Source organism: Manis pentadactyla, chromosome 6, assembly GCF_030020395.1.
Source record: "Manis pentadactyla isolate mManPen7 chromosome 6, mManPen7.hap1, whole genome shotgun sequence".
Lineage (NCBI taxonomy): Eukaryota > Metazoa > Chordata > Mammalia > Pholidota > Manidae > Manis > Manis pentadactyla.
This window is the reverse complement of record NC_080024.1, coordinates 41,221,847-41,240,096: the sequence shown is the minus strand read 5'-3', so window position 1 is coordinate 41,240,096 and position 18,250 is coordinate 41,221,847. Positions and strand designations below refer to the sequence as shown.

The 18,250-nt window shown below is 37.6% G+C and overlaps 2 protein-coding genes across 3 annotated transcripts in view; both read left to right on the top strand.

The window, feature by feature from the left end:
* The window catches only part of HECW2 (HECT, C2 and WW domain containing E3 ubiquitin protein ligase 2), a 343,025-nt gene that overhangs the window by 143,441 nt on the left and 181,334 nt on the right, over positions 1-18,250 (top strand). The window lies entirely within an intron of this gene.
* LOC118933528 (60S ribosomal protein L9-like) lies at positions 7,058-7,777 on the top strand. Its single transcript, XM_036927908.2, is given in 2 exon segments — positions 7,058-7,518; positions 7,521-7,777. Coding segments are annotated over 2 exon segments (579 nt in total). The 5' UTR covers positions 7,058-7,092; the 3' UTR covers positions 7,674-7,777.

Below are 18,250 nucleotides of genomic sequence, written 5' to 3'. Positions count from 1 at the left end.
TCTCTCTGACTGAATTTTAAAAATCCGGCCGTCAGCACACTGATGAATTGGGGTCCTCCTGGATAATAAAATTCTCCTTACTTTTAAGGTTATGTCAAAATGTACTGTTGCCATTTACCAATTAAACACTTCTCCCCAAGTGTGGTATATACATTTTTATTTTGAAGAGCAGGACAATGGAATGATGATGATATTTACAAGTCCATGCATCCAGAAATGAGGACACTTGGAAGAGCAACAAGAGCATTTATATTTTTCGTGATCAAACTGTGCATGACACTGCCATCCTATATTGTAGGATAAATCTGTGCTTGTCAGGAGCAGCTATTCTGAGTAGTCTTTTGCAGCCCTGAGAAAAACATTTAACTAAATGTTATTTGTTTCCCATATACTAACCTCAGATTGATGAACCCCAAACTTTACCAAACCAGGAAATTTACTTTAGCAAATCTTTCATGGTTCTTATGCCAGGTTTTGAGGGTAATACATAGTCTCTACTTATAAGGGACTTCCTATATAATGAGCTGAGGATGGTGGGTCCAGTTTGAGGCTGGAGTTCTGGTATCAGGATGTGTGCTTCTTCTAAATCTTATTCTGGCAGCATGGCACTTTCCATTCCTGCTCTCATGCCCCAAGAGCTCTCTGTGGAACCTCACCAACTCGAGAGGACATAGCATCTACTTCACAGATATGGCCAGGAAAGTCTAAAGGAAATCCATGCATCAGCTGGAGGCTTTCTGAAACTTTCTTTGATGCATTCCAATGCTTATGAGGTCCTGGGAGCTTTAGAAGTATGACCAGGTCTGAGTGTGGTTGGCTGGTCAGATGCATGACACTGAAGTAGCATGAAACCACCTTCTCAGATGGAGGGAAGATCGATCAGTGTCTCGGTGCCGCCCAGTTCCTGCTTCACAGAACATTGCCTGTAAGAAGACCTCGGGAGTCAGGGTGCGTATGACCCAGACAAAGGACCATAAAACCCTGAATTTCAGGTCATAAGGGGATCTTCAAGCTCACTTGTTTAACTTCTCTTACATTTTAGTCAACAAAACAGATGTTCATAGACTTGCTTTAGTTTTCTTGGCCAATTGGTGGGAGTATCAGGACTAGACTTCTTATCTTCTCTTTACTCTCTGTTGGTCTTGCACTGTCTGTTATGCCCAGAGTCTTTCTGTCCACGCACTGTATTCAGTGGTGTGTTGATAATTTGGCCCTCTCTTTAAAAATACCCTCCAGTTTGTTGTGTTTATAGGTTCACATGGTATAAATACTTCCACCATGGTCAGTTTCAAAGTACCAGCAATCTAACAACCAACTTTCAAAATTCTGGAAACTGTTAACAGTTGGTTCCATCACACCCCTAATTGTATTCTCCTGCCTGTTCTTTTTGGTGGTGTTGATGGCATATTGGTGACCACTGCCTTGTGAGATAGGCCCCTTATGGTGATAGGCGATGAAATAATGTAAGATAAAGGTGTGTCTCCTTGATGAGCTCAGTCAGACTGAATCTAGCATCTCCTGGATTCTGATCTGTTTATTAGACTCTGTGGTCTTCTTGAGGTAACTTAGGATAATGAGTACTGGATGATAAGGGGGGATTTTTTTTAGTTCTAAAGCATTTTGAACCAGTCATATTGTGAGACTTAGAATTTGTTATTCATAAAGATTCTGCATCTTGAAAGTCCAGTGGAGGGTGCAGAACATTTCCCCTCAATCTAGTAATTTATTTATTTATACTTGACTATTACCACTCTACCTAAACCTAACTATGGCACTCATTCATTTAGCTATTTTGACTTTAGAGACTGGAGGGGATAGGATACTGGGGACAATATCATCTAATCAGGACTTCTTTCAGAATTACAAATTCTAGAGCTGGAAGGACCTTAAACATAATTATCACTCATATTATAAATGAGAAAACTGAGGGACTCATGGAAACCTGCATATAACCATATAGCTGTTGGGATTCATCATTTGAGATTGTAACCTGTGATTTTGATACTCCATTCATTCAGAGTTGCTTCCATTACACCATTAGGACTCTTTGTGCTCCACATTCAGAGCATGGAAAAAAATACAGCATATGTCATTGGCCTTTTACTTGAGATTGAATAAAGCTTAGACTTCCTACATGCCCTTTGTTTATATCAATAAGTGGAAAGTGAATTGGAGTACTGATTTGGAGGACTATCTTGGATTCATTTAACCTCCTGCAGCTTGTGGTATGTAAGCTGTCAGTGAAAGGACTCAAAGGATTCTGGATTATGTGAAATTTGAGACTTTTTCAAAAGAATCCTTGAAGGATTTTTATATATTCAGAGTGAAGTCTTCACTATTGAGACAGAGAATAACCCATCTGTTTTGCATTGAGAAGACTTGGCTCTGATATAAGTGTTCAGCTAATTAAACAAGCATGTAAGCACCTACAACACGCTAGGCAGTGTGCTAGGCACTGGGAATACACAGATGAATAAAATATCAACTTTGTTTTCTAGGAATGGAGAGCCTGTGGGAGAAGAGACATGTGAGCAGATAGCTTCAGGATGATCTTCTCGGTGCAGCACGTGCACAGAGCACATGATGGCGGAAGTGTTTAGTTCAGTGTGTTTTCATTTATTAACTTAGGCACTGAACAGGAAGTTCAGCAAATAGGCTTTTAGTTCCAGCACTGTACTGCCTGGCCATGTGACCTGGTATAAATCATTTAGCATCTTTCTGTGTTGAAGAAAGGAAGAATCATGGTGAACTCCTAAAAGGTTATGGGAGGATTAAACAAATGTCTATGAAAATGTTTTGGAAGTGTTGTCTGCCACATAAATGCAAGTATATGATTTTCATTTTGGAAACAGGTATTTTTTTACATGAGTAAGCTCATATTTTTTTTTACTAAGCTCTCCATATAAACATTTATTATCAAATATTTATTGAGGACCCACTTGGTGCTAGATATACTTCTATTTCTGGGATAAAACAGTGAATAAAACAGAGTGGGTCCCTACTTATGGGGCTTATATTCTAGAGAGAAAATAGAAAATAAGTAAGAATAATGTCAGATGGTATTTCAAGTAAGTACAATTCAAATAGTAATAAAAAAAGCTAATATGATAAAAATGATTGGGTATACCCTATATTGGGAGCCAGGAAAGTCCTCTCTGAAAGATGACTTTTGCACTGACAAGAAGGAAGAAGCCATGCAAATTTCAGGGGTGGGAGCTTTCTAGGCAGAGAGGAAAGGTTCTAGCATAAGCCCAAGGCATGAACAAACTTAGCAGGTTTCAGAAACCGAAAGAGGGCCAGCGTGGCTAGAGCACAGTGGATAAGGAGGCAGTAGACGTGGGGGTCAGAGAAATAGATGGGTTGGATCACAGAGAACTTTATAAGCCATCATGAGGCTTTTGGGTTTTCTTCCAAGTATTGGGTTGACTAGTGAAGGGTTTTAAGCAGTGGAGTAACAAGGTTTGATATTTTAGAGGATTACTTTGGCTGCTGGTAGACAATGGATTGTAGGTCAGAGTCTCCTGCCAATGAAGATGAGAGAGAATATGAGTTTATACTGGGCTTAAAGCAGAAAAGCTGATAGAGGTTCATAAATATTACTAAAGATGGTGTCAATGCAGCTTCCTTGTCGCTGAGATACTGGATGGTATGAGGAAGAGAAGAAACAGAGATGACTCCTTGTTTTTGACCAGAGTGGTTCCATTTACCGAGAGAAGAGTTACTGGGAGGAATGGGGAGGAAGAGAAGAGGCAATCAAAAATTGTTTTTTTCCAAGTTAAATTTGATATGCCTATTAGACATCCAAGTGGAGATGTTGAAAATGAAATTGGGTCCATGAATCTGGAGTCTAGGAATCACTGACAAACAGATGGGGCTGGAGGAGGCTTCTTCAAAAGAGCATAACCCTACACCACCTAAACGGGGATCTAGGGTGGAGGCTGAGCAGAGGAGAGAGGGAGTCACAGAAGTCTGAGAAAGAGTGGTCAGGAGAGAAAACCATGAGAATAAGGTGTTCTGGAAGCCAAGAAGAAAGGAGGGTAGAATCAAGTGGGAGGGAGTAGTCAGTGTTCTAACAGTGCCAGTTAGAACTGAGAGGTAAGTACTAGAAGAGGAGAGAAGTGGCCATTGGTCTTGGTAGCATGGTAAGCGAGGCCATTGCTATCTTGGCAAGGCCAGTATGGACAGAGGTTGGAATGGAGTGAATTGTGGAGAAAATGTGAGGTGAGAAGGTGGCTATTTTAGCTGTAAATTATTCCCTCAAGAAGTTTGCTGTGAAAGGGGTTAAAGCAAAGGGGTAGCGCCTAGAGGGGCATTCAGAAAAGCAAATGCATGTGCGTGTTATGCATTAATGGATATGATTTAGTAGACACAGTCCAGGTGACATTGATGATACAGGAGGGGGGATAATTTCAGGAGATAAATCCTTGAGAACATGTGAGCAGATGGGATTCAAGCACAAGTCAGGGACTTGGTCTTCAACAGGAGCAGAAGTACTTCATCCAGAAGAGCAGAAGGGAATAAGAAAAAGGGAATGTAGAGAAGGTGAATAGTAGATCTGGCAGTGAAAAAATGAGTCTGTTCATTTCTGTTTTTATGCATTTGAAGGTGGTAGGGAAATGGAGGAGAGAGACACATATGTGGCATAATCACCCAGGGAACTGAGAAAGGGTGTAAATTAGAGCAGTGTGGCAGGGTTGCCTGGTAGTATGAGTCCCATACAAGGTTTTGGTCACAAGACTAAAATGAGACCAATGAGCATCCTTGTCTGGTTTTATTTTTCCACCAGCAGATCTGCAGAGACGGTCTAAGTAGGTGGCTAGGTGTAACTACTGTTGGGCTTTGCCATGGGTACAGCAGAAGGGCAGAAGGAAGATAGAGTTAGTGGTTATAAGAATGGATCAAAGGGAGAAAGAAGATAGAGTTAGTGATTATAAGAATGGATCAAGGAACCTGGCAGGATAAGGAGGATATTGGTGACTTGTGGGTGGTTGATAGAGAAAATGAATTGGAGGGCTTGCGACAGAAATATTCCTAGAGTGGGAACATTGGGGTTGGCGAGCTGGAAGGTAAGGAGATTCCTGAATACAGCATATGCCAAAGGATAGGGAACAGCTTCCAAGATGATAAAATGAAAGTCTCCAAGTGAAAATCCCTTTGGGGTTTAATGCAAGTATTTTGGGGGCTTGTCCACAATAAAAGTCACTACTTTCTTGAGTTACAAACTTTTGATCAGGAGAGGCATTAGAAATATACCTGGCTGATCAAGACAGGTTTAGGATGTTGGGAAATGACATCACTTCCTTCTGCTAAAAGATTTTAGGAAGAAACTTTGAAAAATCTCTTTATTCCTATATAACCTATGTCCTAGTAGACATGGCACAAAGAAGCATGACTAATACTTTGGGCAAGTAAGTAAATATTCAGGGGGCGAGTTATAGTGAGAATTATGCTTTTTAACTATTAAAGTTCACAGAATGGGGCTCATACCCATCTCCAATTTCAGTACAATGTGTCTCCTCACTTGTCAACAATGATTTAAAAAATCAAGTTTGTTCAGTGTGGATGCTACAAGTTGCTACAGATATTCCAATTGTAATGAAGCTGTTTATTGTTGCATTCAAACAGATTTTCCCATGGAATTTAACTGCAATAGTAAAATACTAACAGAAGAGGTTAATCACGCACACCCCATTAGTGGTTCCATTGTATATTACTACAGGCAGACATCGCCTAAAGCATTGATCCTAGGTGAATATGAGGCTTAAACCACATTTATATAACATAATTTTAAAATAAAGTCTGGAAACTATGGAGAATGTTGACATGTATGGTGCTGAAGTAGGACATACTTGATACACAGTCTGAGTGAAAACTTCAAGAAATGTCTGGTTTGCAATCTGGCTACATATATCAATCTAGGAAACAGACATATTTCTAATTTTTTAAAAAATGCCTTTGAAAGACCTGAGGCCCTATTATTACATTTGTCATTCTTCTTCCCTGTGTATTCCTCATACCTACTGGTCTTACAGCCATGGTGATCTTATATTCCCTTCAGAGAATGGACTTTGGTTCATTTCCTTGAGAGCTTTTAGGCTTTAGAATCTTTTCACTGATGAGAGATAACTGTAGAACTTTAGGGAAGTGACTCAGTCTCCTAAAATAACTTGTCTAAGTTGCTGAGGACTTTGTAATCAAGTCACATTTTGCAGAAACAAGCTGTATAGTATAAATGTCTTTTTGAAAGGACATTAAAAAAATTATGGCATCTTGAAGATCTGAAGGTTTGCACTTCCTGAATCTCTTTCATAAGATGAAATGAGTTTTGAATGGCAGTCTGTCTTTCCCTGAAAGTCTTTTTAACAGTCTGTGTGTATACCAAAGTATATGTGAAAAGCAGAAACATTAGTACTATCATGCTCCCTAAAGCATATCTATTTAAACATTTTCCTTGCATATTACATCAACTGTCAAATGAATCAAAATACCACATTAATTGAATATCACTTTGGTAGCCTTGGCTGTTTAGTATTTACTGGCTGTTTCTTTGTCCAGGTTCTGTCCTACTGGCACAGAGAAAACTGGCCCTCAGCTGGGGAGAGCTGCAGAAGAATAAAAACCCCAAGGCAAAGTGGCCCACTTGTTAGTTATTCTTACTTCATTTGGTTTAAGTTCCCTTCATAAGTAGGCATTCGGTCTCCCAAATTTAAGTGTTGGCCATAGAAACTGTGTTTGCTGTCTTACCATTTTTATGGTGGGGGGGGATTGTGGTGTCGGGTGGGGGCCTGGCTATTGTCAAAGGCATACTGCAGTAATTTGTGTTAGGTGCCATGATAAACATATCATTCAATATGCTGCATTATTCACTCAAAAAAAAAAAACTGGAGCAAGTGACAGAGAACATTCTGGAGCATAATATCTCTCAGAGGGACTGAATAAAAAAAAGTAGCTTAAGGAACCCATGGTGTGGAGGTGCATCAACTGCAATGTTTATGCTAAAAGTCGTGTGGATTTGCATGTTGGGCAACAGTTCCAAAGTTTCTTTGATTAAGAATAAGAACTGCAGTCTTTTTTGCTGCATCAACTGAAAGAATGAAGACCATTCTCAGCAACCAGACTGTCGACATTCCAGAAAATGTCGACATCACTCTGAAGGGACACACAGTTATTGTGAAGGGCCCCAGAGGAACCCTGCGAAGGGACTTCAATCACATCAATGTAGAGCTCAGTCTCCTTGGAAAGAAAAAGAAGAGGCTCCGGGTTGACAAATGGTGGGGAAATAGAAAGGAACTGGCTACCGTTCGCACTATCTGTAGTCACGTACAGAACATGATCAAGGGTGTTACACTGGGCTTCCGTTACAAGATGAGGTCTGTCTATGCTCACTTCCCCATCAACATCGTTATCCAGGAGAATGGTTCTCTTGTTGAAATCCGAAATTTCTTGGGTGAAAAGTACATCCGCAGGGTTCGAATGAGGCCAGGTGTTGCTTGTTCAGTATCTCAAGCCCAGAAAGATGAGAGTTGATTCTTGAGGGAAATGATTTTGAACTTGTATCAAATTCAGCTGCTTTGATTCAGCAAGCCACAACAGTTAAAAATAAGGATATCAGAAAATTTTTGGATGGTATCTATGTTTCTGAAAAAGGAACAGTTCAGCAGGCTGATGAATAAATAATATCTAAGTTGTGCAGCTACAGAAACAGCAAGATGCCGGATGATTCCTTATACTTATTTGTGGTAGTTTAAAAAATAATAAAAGCCTTATTGATTTGGGACTTTTTCTTAAAGTTTCCAACTATTTGGCGAGCAAACAGTAGTAAATTTTAGTGTGCTAAGAACAATAACAAGGAACAGGAGTTTTTTCTAGTAAGACTTAAAGGGAGAAGTGGCTTGAATCTGGTATTTGAAGGAATTTGAAGAGTATTTCAGGCAAGAGGAATATGGTACTGGTGATAGGCAGTACAGTGTGGCTGTTCATTATTCGGTGTAGAACTTTGGGGAAGGTCCTGAAAGTATCTAATTCTACAGAGGTATGAATTTTAATACTGTGAGGCAGGTGTACCTCAGTCACTTAGTTTGTTTATGAGTAACTTCCTATGAAAAAGCAGCTGAGAAGTGGAACAAATGATAGAAGCTTAGTAAGAATTGGAAGATGCAGTTAATTTGTGTTCTTGATAAACTTGGCTGCTACTGTCCTAGGTCCTCAATGTTGTCCTTTATCTCAGCCATTTACTCCATATTTAGTTTTTGGTATTAAAAAAAATGATTGTCTTTTCTATAATCTCTTAATTCCATGTATCAAACTTCAAATAATGCTACCATACTAGAATCTTCAACTCAACAACTGGGTTGTCCTGAAACCTCTTCCTTCGGTCTTACCCATCTCATTTGGTGGAAATTCAAAAAAAAACCAAGGGAGAAAAACCATTTGGAATGAATGAATCATGAGATCTTGATTTAAATGAATGAACTGGGTTTTTAAATCTGGTTTGATGATGATAATGGTTAAGTATTTTAAAGAAATCTGGATGAAATGAGAAATCTAGGGTTTGCTTTGAAATATTGAAATTGGGGTAGGCATCAAAGAGGGTTCTGGGTGAAACTAATCAACCTATAAATTGATGTTTGTTAAAGCTGAAAGATGAGTATTCATTATACTATTACTACTTACAGAGTTTTGAAATTACTCATAATGAAGAAAATGAAACTGTTTTGCCTGGATAGTGAAAAACAAAAACAAAAACAAAAACAAACAAAAAAAAGAATAAGAACTGTACCTCTGTGAACCATTCCCCCCAAAATGAAATCCAAGTTCTGTTGAACAGCTGTGTACTGTATAGCTGCTTGGTTATTAAATTTCTGATGCCATTTCTTTTCTTTTAGTGACTTAAGATTATTATGGCAAGTTTCCCTGCTTGTGATGCCTAGTTATTGCTGGTACTCCCTCATTTGATGATCCTATAAATGGTAGCCATCCTTTGATTCAGTGTTTTAATTCACGTGGAGAATTTAACTCACCATTGGAAGCCATATTGATGAAGAAAGTATTCCCATTATTAAAACTTTTTCTCTTAAGATTACGATCAGAAACTTTTTAAATGGTCATATTTCATTCAAAAACATCTGTGGATGTGTATTCACATCTGTGTACATATAAAACATCTGTGAAGGCATACTGTTACCTGGCATGATAGTTTTAAAATATTGGTTAAGAGGAGGGGATGATCACATTTTTAGAGGTAATGTTTTTAAAGGAAATTTTATTTAAACATTGCTACAAGAGGATTATATTTTTTATAAAATTCTGAACAATACAAATCATTTCCCTTTCTCTGCTGAAGATAAGAGTTTCAATGATAGATTATATGTAACACACACATAAACACACATGCGTGCACATGTACTCACACAAATAATATACATTTAAACAAAAAAAGTATCATGCTAGACATATTCTTCTGCAAATTGCTCTTGTTTTTACTTTACAGTGTGTCTTGGGCATCCATTCATTGCAATATTCATTGTTTGAAACCTCTTTATAATACTTCCTAATGTGTTTGTACTGAAATTTATTTAGCCATCACCCTATTGATGGTCATTTGGATCGGTGCCAAAATTTGATACTACACGTAGTGCTGCCATAAACATTCCTACACTTACATTTTTTAGCATTTGTATCAGTACTTCTCAAAAATTAATTTCTAGGAATGGAATTGCTGAGGCAAAGAATATGCACATTTAATTTGAGGAATACTGCTAAATATCTCTCCAGAAATGTCATATCAATTTGCTAAAGCCTATTTTTAAGCATGAAATTAAATTAGAAATTGCTCAAATAGTAGGGGTTACAAGTATACTGAATAATTAGAGCATACATTACAGATGAAGTTATATGTCTTTTTAGGTTTCATAGAAATTTAATTTGTATTTTAAATAGACACAAGTTGGATATAAAGTAGGAAATTATTTTAAACTTTGCATTTTTCATTTTCTAATAATGCAGGTTAGTAGCTCAGCAAAGGGCAAAAGTCACCATTTGGTCTCAGAAATGAAGGTGAGCAAAGGGCATCTTTTCAGGAAGATGCTATCTGGAACAAGAAGGTATTTAGTCAGTTTTTCAGGATTTTTAAGTAAACTAATTGTGGCTGGGATTCAGTCCAACAAGGTCTTTGTGCTAGGACAATACATATCTTTAGTCTATGGGATAGAAGTAGAATAACAATATTTCCTGTACACATTTGGTTTATAAAAATAACCTTTTTGAAAGTACATTTTCAAGTCTCAAGTATCCCATGCTTCTGAACTATTTCTAGGCTATCCTGTTTCAGTCAAAGGGCTTGATTTTAATACAATACACAAGCTTATCTTTTCACTCAAGAGCAAAAATGTAATATCTTTTCCAGAGGTATGCAGGCATTAGTCATATACCCTACTCTCCTTCCCCCAACATGAAAATCCTTCCTCTGTCTGTCCCATTTCCTTGCTGATGTATGGAACAGGAGTGATGCAATTTCTCTGCAATGTTGGCAGTTATGATTTGACCATCCCTGTTGGACAGGCCTCAAGATTCCCACAGTGAAGGTTACAAACACTATTTCCTTCATATTTGGTTCTTAGATTTATGAAAAAACCTCCTGAAAAACTGGCCTGAGGGAGGGACCAGTTAATTTATTTTAAGACAAAGTCTCCATGCTTCCGGATTCAAGCATGTTTTATTTTTATGTGGGATTTCCATTTATTCATTGACCTTATCATTCAGTTACATATAATATACTGTGGGGTACCTCCTATATTAGGACCTTCTCTGAGAGTTTATTTAAATCCAGTGACTCCTTCTTGTGCAGAAAACTTGGTGGCGCCTAGTGTTGCTATTCTCTTGCCTAGAAAATGTCAGTAGATATGACAGTGAAAGGCTGTTGAACCTTTTGTTCAAAGATGTGTTAGTATTTGCTTATAATTTGAAATAGTCTCTTGAAAACTAATTAGGTCTACAAGTCCAAGCATCTGTCAGTTCTGCTCAGGAGACTGTATGGTTAGGACAACAGCATTGATGTTCACTGGGGCTGAGTTTGAATCCCACCTTTGTCTCCCATTAGTGGCTTGAACTTGGGCAAGTTATATAAATTTACAGTTTTTCAATCTGTCAAATGGGCACTACAGCACCTATGGGGCTGGAGAAAGAAGTGAATAAATGTAAAGTGCATAACACCATACTTGACTTGGAGGAAGAGCTCAGTCATGACTTGCTGCTCTTGTAATTGGCACTTTATTCTCAGTTGTGGAAACTTAAAACTGTATTTCATAGAATTTCGCACCAGAGTTTTCCTACTATAGACAGCAGTGAATAAGTAACAATGGTTGTTGGGAGTTTAGACCAAATAGTCTGCTATCAGGATGGAATTATTTGGAGTCTTGTTTTATTCCTTTGTAATACATGTATGTTTTTAAATAGAAATGCATTTTTAAGATCATGGATTAAATTACTTAATGTTACTTGGTACTTCCCCTTCTTCTTCAAATCATTGGGAAAAAACTAACTTCCAAAAACAATGCTCCATATTTGTAATGGGACCGAGAGGGTCCTCGGCACAAAAGTGTGTTCTCCCAGATGATGCATACTTAACTTGAGAACCATACCCCGAGGGGAGCTCCAGAATGATCAAGGCCCACATGCAATTGTCATTTTGAGATTCAGAATGGATTTTTTGGCCTATATGACATCGTTCAATTGAAACAAAATCATCTAATTGCACTGGATGGTAAACATATGTAGGTTTGGAAGCCATATTCTGTCTGTTTTTAAAATTTATTTCTCCTCAGAGTTATTGAGTGCTTTCATCTGTAAATACCATGAACCTCCTACTCTTACTGGGGAAACAAGATATGGGGATACACGATATCAAAAGATTCATAGCTGTATGTGGTGGTATATGACTAGGTGAGTGTTGTGGATAGTAAATCACATTTACAAGAGAAAGATTCCAACTTTGGACTGCAAGCCATGCTGTTTTCACAGAGATTCATTCAGGACTTGATCAGAGTTTGAAAAATGAGTAGGATTTGATGGGCTGGAAAATAAGCCATTTTAGGAGGATTTCTTCTTTTTCCTTTCATATCCAAGTTGTTTCTAAGTCTTAACTGCTGTGCCTTCTACCAGATCCTGAAACACCCAATTTTAAAAAACCTGTAGCAATATCTCTTGCTTTAACAAAGACCTAGAATAATTATGTAATGTCATCTCCTAGATGAAGTTGTTAAGCATATTTATTTAAGCTGCCACATTTTGCTAGACATCTCTGTTTCTCTGCATGTATAACTAAAATACTTTTCCCCTACTGACTTGGCCATATTGTTTTTGTCTTCAAAATCCATAACTGGATCATTAGCCTTCTTCAAATTCTGAGTCCTCATCCAGCCAAGATTATTTCCAGGCCAATGTGTTCTCTGTCATTCCTCACATAGACAGAATATGACTTCCCAGGCTATTTTATTCTCTTCTCCACCCACCTCCAATCCCTCCACCCTCACTTTTTTCCTTCTATGTCTCCTTCCCTCCCTTTGCTTGCCTGAAATCACCTAACCCTTCTAAAGAAAACCTCTTCTTCCTGCTAATGTGTTTCAGGAAGGGCCTTGCTTTCTGCAGGGATCTCAGAGTTTTGTGAGATCCACACTATTATTCAGGGGACCCTCCCATGGACATCTTTGGGTGCAGGAGAAGAGGATGAGGCAAATGAAATGGTTTTGGAGCATTCTGTTGGGTTTCAAAGGAGATTCCATCAGAAACATTTGAAAAGCAATGTCTTGGCATGGGTGAAGGAAATGGTAGCTCAACTGGTCAATGGAGACCTATAACCTAAAGAATTTAACCACTTTCAAGGGAAAACAGATCGTGGCTGTTGAGCACCTTAATAATAATGGAACAGGTGCCTGAGGTGTTTACAACTCTTGATGTGCTAGGAGATAAGAAGGGTTGTCACTATTACATGTGAAGTTGTTCAGAGGGCTAGCAAACCTGTTAAGAATAAAATGAATGTTTTTAAAAAACTAACCAGGAGAAAGAAACCACAAAAACAAAACTCATGTCTACCTATGGATGCCTTCATTTGTTCTCCCGGGGTAGAAAACATGAACACTGTGTCTACCCTCTGTCACACCAAACTGTGTAAACAGCTCCCACTTTTACATACATAGCAGACTTGACAAAGACAGATTTGCTTTTTGTTTTTTGAATTGGACTGCATGCACACCTAGGTCTATATCTTCAAGACAACAATTTGCTTGAACTGACAGGGACATTGCCACAGTCCCAGCCAAGTGACTTGTACTCATTTTTGTTTCCTTCTTGACCTCAGTAAACATTTCAGCTTGATCACCACTAAGGAAATGCCTTATAGACAAATCCATAGGTATATAAAGGTATAAAAATTAGGAACATATTTTTCCAAAAGGAGAAACAATAGCTTATGTTGAACATTAAAAAATTTTTCTTTAGAACATTGAAATAGTCTTACATGTTGCAAACAGAAATATGTAAGAATGCTCCTTTCTACATGTTTATTTTTATCTGCTTTACTACACATGCAATGAATCTTTTATTTATTTATTATTTTTTATTAAGGTATCATTGATATATAATCTTTTGATCAGGTTTCACATGAACAATTGTGGTTACTACATTCCCCCCTATTATCAAGTCCCCACCACATACCCCATTACAGTCACTGTCCATCAGCATAGTAAGATGATATAGAGTCACTACTTGTCTTCTCTGTGATATACTACCTTTCCCATGCCCCCTCCTATATTATGTGTGCTAATCATAACACCCCTTAATCCCCTTCTCCCTCCCTTTCCACCCACCCTCTCCAACACCTTTCTCTTTGGTAACTGCTAGTCCACTCTTGGGTTCTGTGAGTCTGCTGCGGTTTTGTTCCTTCAGTTTTTGCTTTGTTGTTATACACCACAGATGAGTGAAATCATTTGGTACTTTTCTTACACCGCCTGGCTTATTTCACTGAGCATAATACCCTCTAGCTCCATCCATGTTGTTGCAAATGGGTAGGATTTGTTTTCTTCTTATGGCTGAAAAATATTCCATTGTGTGTATGTACCACATCTTCTTTATCTCTTCATCTATGGATGGATACTTAGGTTGCTTCCATATCTAGGCTATTGTAAATAGTGCTGCAATAAACATAGGGATGCATATCTGTGAATTGTAAATAGTACTGTGATAAACATAGGGATGCGTATCTGTGAATTGTAAATAGTACTGTGATAAACATAGGGATGCGTATCTGTCTTTTTGAATCTGTGATCTAATTTTCTTCAGGTAAATTTCTAGGAGTAGAATTCCTGGGTCAAATGGTATTTCTATTTTTAGTTTTTTGAGGAACCTCCATATTGCTTTCCACAATGGTTGAACTAGCTCATATTCCCACCAGCAGTGTAGGAGGGTTCCCCTTTCTCCACATCCTTGCCAGCATTTGTTGTTCCTTGTCTTTTGGATGTTGGCCATCCTAACTGGTGTGAGGTGATATCTCATTGTGGTTATAATTTGCAATTCCCTGCTGATTAGCGATGTGGAGCATCTTTTCATGTGCCTGTTGGCCATCTGAATTTATTCATTAGAGAACTGTCTGTTCAGATCCTCTGCCCATTTTTTAATAGGGTTATTTGCTTTTTGGTTGTTGAGGTGCCTGAGCTTTGTATATATTTTGGATGTTAATCCCTTATCGGAAATGTCATTTATGAATATATTCTCCCATACTGTAGGATGCTTTTTGTTCTACTGACATGTTCTTTGCTGTACAGCAGCTTTTTAGTTTGATGTAGTCCCACTTGTTCATTTTTGCTTTTGTTTCTCTTCCTGAGGAGATGCTTTCAGGAAGAAGTTGCTCATGTTTATATTCAAGAGATTTTTGTCTATGTTTTCTTCTAAGAGTTTTATGGTTTCATGACTTACATTCAGGTCTTTGATTCATTTTGAGTTTGCTTTTGTGCATGGAGTTAGACAGTAATCCAGTTTCATTCTCTTACATGTAGCTGTCCAGTTTTGCCGACACCAGCTGTTGATGAGGCTGTTATTTACCCATTGTATGTCCATGGCTCCTTTATCATGTATTAATTAGCCATATATGTGGGGGTTTATATCTGGATTCTCTATACTATTCTTTAATCTATGGGTCTATTCTTGTGCCAGTACGAAATTGTCTTGATTACTGTGGCTTTGTAGTAGAACTTGAAGTTGGGGAGTGTAACTCTCCCAGCTTTATTCTTTCTTCTCAGGATTGCTTTGGCTATTCGGGGTCTTTTGTGGTTCCATATGAATTTTAGAACTATTTTTCTAGTTCATTGAAGAATGCTGTTGGTATTTTGATAGGGATTTCATTGAATCTGTTGATTGCTTTAGGAAGGATGGCCTTTTGACAATATTAATTCTTCCTACCCATGATCATAGGATATATTTCCATATGTTGGTGTCTTCTTTGATTTCTCTCAAAAGTGTCTTGTAGTTTTCAGGGTATAGGTCTTTCACTTCCTTGGTTAGGTTTATTCTGAGGTAATTTTATTCTTTTGATGCAATTGTGAATGGAATTGTTTTTCTGATTTCTCTTTCTGCTAGTTCATCATTGGTATATAGGAATGCCACAGATTTCTGCATATTAATTTTGTATCCTGCAACTTTGCTGAATTCAAATATTAGTTCTTGTAGTTTTGGGGTGGATTCTTTAGGTTTTTTTATGTATAGTACCATGTCATCTGAAAACAGTGACAGTTTAACTTATTCCTTGCCAATCTAGATGCCTTTTCTTTCTTTGTGTTGCCTGATTGCCATAGCTAGGACCTCCAGTACTATGTTGAATAAAAGTGGGGAGAGTGGGCATCCTTGTCTTGTTCCCAATCTTAGAGGAAATGCTTTCAGCTTTTCACTGTTACGTATGATGTTGACTGTGGGTTTGTCATATATAGCCTTTAGTATGGTTAGGTACTTGACCTCTATACCCATTTTGTTGAGAGTTTTTATCATGAATGAATGTTGAATTTTGTCGAATGCTTTTTCAGCATCTATGGAGATGATCGTGTGGTTTTTGTCCTTCTTTTTTGTTGATGTAGTGAATGATGTTGATGGATTTTTGAATATTGTATCATACTTGCATCCGTGGAATAAATCCCACTTGATCATGGTGTATTTTTTAATTCAATTTACTAATGTTTTTTGAGCATTTTTTCATCTATGTTCATCAGGGATATTGGTCTGTAATTTTCTTTTTTGGGGGGGTCTTTGCCTTTTGGTATTAAGAGTAATGCTGGCTTCATATACTTAGTTTGGAAGTATTCCCTTATCTTCTACTTTTTGGAAAATTTCAAGGAGGATGGGTATTAGGTCTTCTCTAAATGTCTCATAATATTCAGCAGTGAAGCCATCTGGTCCAGGGGTTTTGTTCTTGGGTAGTTATTTGATTACTGATTCAGTTTCATTGCTGGTAATTGGTCTGTTCAGATTTTCTGTTTCTTCCTTGGTCAGCCTTGAAAGGTTGTATTTTTCTATAAAGGCCTTTTCTTCTAGATTATCCAATTTGTTAGCATATAATTTTTCATAGTATTCTCTAATAATTCTTTGGTGTCTGTAATGATTTTTCCTTTCTCATTTCTGATTCTGTGTATGCATGTAGATTGATTCTTTCTACTGTTTTATACTTCTCAGTTTTACTTATTTCTTCTTTGATCTTTATTATGTCCCTCCTCCTACCGACTTGGGACTTCATTTGTTCTTCTCTTTCCAGTTTTAATAATTATGAATTTAGACTGTTCATTTGGGATTGTTCTTTCTTCTTTAAATAAGCCTGGATTGCTATATACTTTTGTCTTAGAACTGCTTTCACTGCTTCCCACAGAAGTTGTGGCATTGAGCTGTTGTTTTCATTTTTCTCCATATATTGCTTGATCCCTGTTTTATTTGGTCATTGAACCATTGATTATTTAGAAACATACTGTTAACCCTCCATGTGTTTGTGAGCTTTTTTGTTTTCTTTGTACAATTTATTTCTAGTTTCATATATTTGTGATCTGAGAAGTTGGTTGGTACAATTTCAATCTTTTTTAATTTGCTGAGGCTCTTTTTGTGGCCATGATCTATTCTGGAAAATGTTCCATGCGCACTTAAGAAGAATGTGTAGCCTGTTGTTTTTAGGTAGAGTGTTGTGTAGATCTCTGTTAGGTCCATCTGTTCTAATGTGTTTTTTGGTGTCTTCTTTCCTTACTTATTTTCTGTCTTGTTGACTTTGGAGTGAGTGGTGTGTTGAAGTCTCCTAAAATGAATGCCTTGCATTCTGTTTCCCCCTTTAATCCTGTTAGATTTGTCGCACATATTTGGTGCTCCCATGTTGTGTGCATGGATATTTATAATGGTTATATCCTCTTGTTGGACTGACCTCTTTATCGTTATATAATGTCCTTCTTTGTCTCTTGTTGCTGTCTTTGTTTTGAAGTCTATTTTGTCTGATACAAGTGCTGCAAAACCTACTTTTTTCTCCCTATTGTTTGCATGAAATATCTTTTTCCATCCCGTCAGTTTTAGTCTGTGTATGTCTTTGGGTTTGAAGTGAGTCTCTTCTAGGCAGCATATAGATAGGTCTTGCTTTTTTATCCATTCTGTAACTTGGTGTCTATTGATTGGTGCATTCAGTCCATTTACATATAGAGTGATTATCAATAGATATGTACTTATTGCCATTACTGGCTTTGGATTCATGGTTACTAAAGGTTCAAGGGCAGCTTCTTTACTATCTAACAGTCTAAGTTAACTCACTAATTATGCCATTATAAACACAATCTGAAGGTTCTTTTTTTTTTCTCCCTTCTTTGTCTTCCTCCTCCACTGTTTTTATATTAGGTGTCATATTCTGTGCTCTTTTGGTGTCCCTTGGCTGACTTTGTAGGAAGCTGATTTAATTTTACATTTGATTAGTAATTAATTGGCCTACTTCCTTTACTGTGGTTTTATTTTCTGTGGTGACAGCTATTTAGCCTTAGTAGCACTTCCATCTATAGCAGTCCCTCTAAAATACACTGTAGAGATGGTTTGTGGGATGTAAATTCCCTCAACTTTTGCTTATCTGGAAATTGTTTAATCCCTCCCTCAAATTTAAATAATATTCTGTCTGGGTAGAGTATTCTTGGTTCAATGTCCTTCTGTTTCATTGCATTGAATGTGTCATGCCACTCCCTTCTGGCCTGTAAGGTTT